Here is a 4,598-nt window from a genome sequence, read left to right as displayed (position 1 = left end):
CACTAAATGTACTCACCATATAGACACTAACACTTCTACCATTATATCAGTGCAGTAACTACTGTCTTCTCATCAGTACTAAGTAATGAAAAAATGTAGTTACATAAAATAGGAGGTTTTTGTTTAACGTAAAACATTGGTAAAATGATTTGGAACATTAAGACGTAACTTGTTTTTTTCCACATTTTAACAAGGGTTGACAGGACACTGTTTTCTAACACCAAGGCTTAAGAACAAATGTTTCTATTCTTACAACAGTGACCACATCCAATGCACTAAAGGTGAATATATTTTACTATTCAGTGTGAGAAAAACAAAAACATGTACTGACCACTAATATTAAGAAAGACATACACTGACCATCACATGGATTAACCATATTTCTAGTTTGAACACTTCTCTTAAAGATGACATAGCTATTCTTAACTCTGTTTCTTCTGTTTACAGTGCAACAACTAAAAACTTTACTTTCCAAAACTACAACTGCCAAGAAATATAAGCTAAGTTGTTTTATTTTCCATTCATTAAAAAACAAGAACTCGGGTACACTCAACATTCTCTTCACCTTAGCAACATTAATAACTAATGTTGACTATGACTGTCATCACACGTAATAAAGCGTGCAAACATTGCGAGCACAGAAGAAAATATCAAATAAAATATACATAAGATCATTTTTTGCAGTCTTTTAAATTAACAAAGGTCTCTCAAAAAGTGTTAGTCGTGTTTCAAATGGCTATTAACGAAGAATAAGGCATAACTATTTCACAGGTTATTGTATATCATATACATTCTCCAGCTCAACATCTACTATTAAATTCTCAGCTTAATGTTTTCTTACCTCTTCATATTTCTTATCTGACTCTTCAGCCAGTAGTCTAGCCTGACCTAACTCAGTTTCTAAGATAGACATCTTATCATCTTCAAGGTTAGTCCGATTTTCAAGTGCTTTCCTTTGCCTGAAATGATTTGAACACTTAGTTTTACAATTAAAATTAAATATATTTCCATTCTTAAGAGAATGAAAGCAAACATCACCTTAAAAACACTAACTTTTTAAGTAAACAATTAACAAGTCGTCAAATCTCACAATCCATTCTGAAGTAAAACAGTTACAACAGCTAAATTCAAATAAAACTCTCCTTATGAAACTGTCGCTTCAACAAAGGCCACAAGTATTTCTAATAAGTTTAATAAGCAGCCTGGAACTCAATATTCTTATACTAAGAACTTGTGGATGAAAAAAAAACATAGAACGGTAAATAAGGAAGTAAAGCAAATAATTATCTCTTCTAGTTACAACCTTTGTATTCAGTTGCTGCTTGACATAGGTTGCTAAACCTTTAAAAAATGTGTACATGGAGGATATGAAACAAACTTTTTCTTAGGTTTTATATATGCATTTGAATAACTAAAAAATCATAAATTACTACATTAATACCATAGAATTCCACTATAATTTATCAAGCTTAGTAACTAAGATGTATTTTAGTCTAAAAATATATGAAATTTTGAGCAGACTAAATACACACTACCTCGTTGAAATATTGGTTCAAAATAAAGATATGGCACCAAGCCCATTAAAATGGCTGAGAAAACCACTAGGGGGACATTATGAGCTTCTGATTGGTTATTCATGTCATATATAGAAGTAAGTATATATAAGGGGGGAATTTCCAAAAATGGAAAGAGGTGGGTGGGGTGCTATTGTGTTTGATTTATTACATGAGCCATATCTTGGGAAATTCAAAAGAGGCTCTTATTTTATATTCTAGCTTGTCAATATCTGTAATTTGAGTTTCTAATTCTTACAAAACTATAGACTTAGTATTTTTACTTCACAAACATCTAATTTGAACCAGTGCTGCATTCAACATACCACATGACACACAAAAAAATTCGATGTTTATCTATGTTTTTTTAATATTTACTTTTAAATTAAGAAATTGAGTAATATATAATACTAAAATTTGAATTATAATCTACAGTTTGATACCAAACTCATTGGCATAAATTCATGAAATAGTTCAATAAAATTTTAAATGCGAGTCAACAAATGAGATGACATGGCCTTTCACCCGTGACCCATCTCGAACGGGTTATCAGATACTTTTACAGGATTACAGATAAAACTTCAGGGTTCAGGAAGTTAAAACTAAATTCCTGTAATAATGTTTCTTTTCTTTGTCTATTTTACAAGATAACAGTTACGACTAAACGTTTGTAGTAATGTTTCTTTATTCTATCTGATACTTTTAACTATTACAGGGAAGGCATTAGAATGTTAAGCAACATAATACATGCATATATAAGGTGGAAATAAATTAAATTACTTCCATCTTCAAGTAACCCAAGTAATTAGTTAAACTGTATGTAAGAATATTTACTTGATTGTCACACACAAACTTGTCAGATCAAACAAGTGAAAACTTTACCTGTTACTAACTTGTTTATCAGGCCTTGTGGCAGCCCACACTGACGGGTCTCCCTACTTGCTCGATGCAATTTATGGTCATATTTTCTAATCGTCAACTTCACTACCCGAGGAATGCGACCGTCTTCAATTATTCTGTAAGGTAACAACCAGTCACTGTCTAAACAAGTTCAAACAAAAATATAAAATACTGGTTTAAAGGAAACTAAGAAATACAGTATTAACACCCACAATAATAAATTGAAAATCAGCATTTTTTATCCTTCTCATTTTAAAGGCTTTAAAAATATTGATATCCATAAAAAAAGTTGTCAAAACTTTTCCTCCAAGCAACCTAATGAGCTCACAACAACATAAACATTTTAACTTGGTTCCGCATAGTCTAAGAATAACAAATTAGTGTTAGTCTTTAAAACCCGACTTTTACATTTTTAACCCTAACATTATTTACATACTTTTTAACTCATCACTACTGATAGGGCCGATATGTTCCATTATGTTAAATCATTTTCTTGTTGTTTGTTATAATGCTTAATGCAAAAAACTGATTCAAACAAAATGGGTGAAATTATTAATCTTACATATATATATATATTGCAAACCATGATGTCTGTCTGAGTGTTTGTCTGTCTCCCGTTTACAGTGGCTGCTTCCCGCAATGTGTTTGCAAGCAGGCAAAGCTCGAGTTTCAGTTTTGAAATGACGGGAGAATAGGCATAAATAATGTTGATACCATTTTTTTTTCTTTGCAAGCAGGATATTCTACACTAAACTGTTAGGAATTAATCACCCTATCATTCACATTTCAAAATATGACGTAACTTAAATAATATAAATGTACATTTACCGTATGTTATTGTTGAGCAGCTTTTAGCATGACCGAAATGCTTAACAATTACTTTTCGCGGTGGGCGGTATAAACTATAGTTATATAGTGTAACTTGTAAGTAGCTCGGAGAGCTTTAGCTCCGAGTGAAACCAGGAGTGCAACACAATTAACCTTTTTTTAAAGTCCATGAAATAATTTAATTTGTTAGATAAACTTTTCCCATCACTGAGGACGGGTACTTTTGCCTGTCTTCTACACAAAATACATAGTTGACCTCAGTAGTAATTACCGATTTTAATGCCAATATTGGTGGTGTTTGTATTTTTGTGTTTGTCACATAATTGTTATTAGAAAACACGTAATCAATGAAGTCATGGACCCACAAGCAATTTCTACATAACTTCTAGAGTTACAAGAAGTTCAAATTAGCTTCTGGTGGGCTATGAGCTTCTAATTTGAAACTTGATACTGAAATGATGATACTTGTGTTGACAGAAAAAAAAATACTTTACTGGATATGAAACATTTCTGTTAAATCACAGATCCACTAATCGTAGTCGAGAACATAACCTAGCTATAAACGATATGTTATGAACACCGCAGAAGATACACAATTATTCTCATTTAGCTAATTTGTGGTTTGTGTCTTACAAAAATTTCAAAAACTGGTTCATGAAACATTTTTCTTCTTTGTGTTATGAGAAACTACAAGTATAAACTGGGAACAGTTTTATACTAACAAGTTAATAGAAACATCTCTTGGTTGGAGTGCCATCTATAACATGTGAATGTGTTTTAAAAAATAATGAACAGTAAATTTCTTTTAAAGATAACTGGACAACATGGAAAGTATCAAACCTTTTGAAAAGCCGTTCTAGTAGTAATCCTAGTCTCCAATGACATTCTGAAACTGTCGAGCACTTCCGGAAGGCGTCTTCAAGGCTGTGTGACTGATAAAATACCATGTAATAAAACCCACTGCTAAATGGAGATATACATTACTCTGGTTAGAAATAACCAACCACTATTAACTGTGGATATATATAACTCTGGTTAGAAATAACCAACCACTATTAACTGTGGATATATATAACTCTGGTTAGAAATAACCAACCACTATTAACTGTGGATATACATTACTGTGGTTAGAAATAACCAACCACTATTAACTGTGGATATACATTACTCTGGTTAGAAATAACCAACCACTATTAACTGTGGATAAACATTACTCTGGTTAGAAATAACCAACCACTACTAACTGTGGATATACATTACTCTGGTTAGAAATAACCAACCACTATTAACTGTGGATATATATATAACTCTAGTTAG

General features: G+C 31.7%; 1 protein-coding gene across 1 annotated transcript in view; it reads right to left on the bottom strand.

Moving 5' to 3' along the window:
- The window catches only part of LOC106474953 (DNA polymerase iota-like), a 7,630-nt gene extending 3,065 nt beyond the window's left edge, over positions 1-4,565 (bottom strand). Inside the window, exons 1-2 of the mRNA XM_022403214.1 lie at positions 4,122-4,565; positions 2,436-2,569 (exon numbers count right to left, since the gene is read on the bottom strand). Of these exons, the coding sequence (XP_022258922.1) occupies positions 2,436-2,569; positions 4,122-4,228 (241 nt within the window). The 5' untranslated portion in view covers positions 4,229-4,565. The remainder of the gene's footprint in view (positions 1-2,435; positions 2,570-4,121) is intronic.
- Between the last annotated feature and the right edge of the window lie 33 nt (positions 4,566-4,598).

This window comes from Limulus polyphemus, unplaced genomic scaffold, assembly GCF_000517525.1.
Source record: "Limulus polyphemus unplaced genomic scaffold, Limulus_polyphemus-2.1.2 Scaffold7901, whole genome shotgun sequence".
Classification (NCBI taxonomy): domain Eukaryota; kingdom Metazoa; phylum Arthropoda; class Merostomata; order Xiphosura; family Limulidae; genus Limulus; species Limulus polyphemus.
The sequence above is the reverse complement of the archived record's forward strand: the minus strand, read 5'-3'. Positions and strand labels throughout refer to the sequence as shown.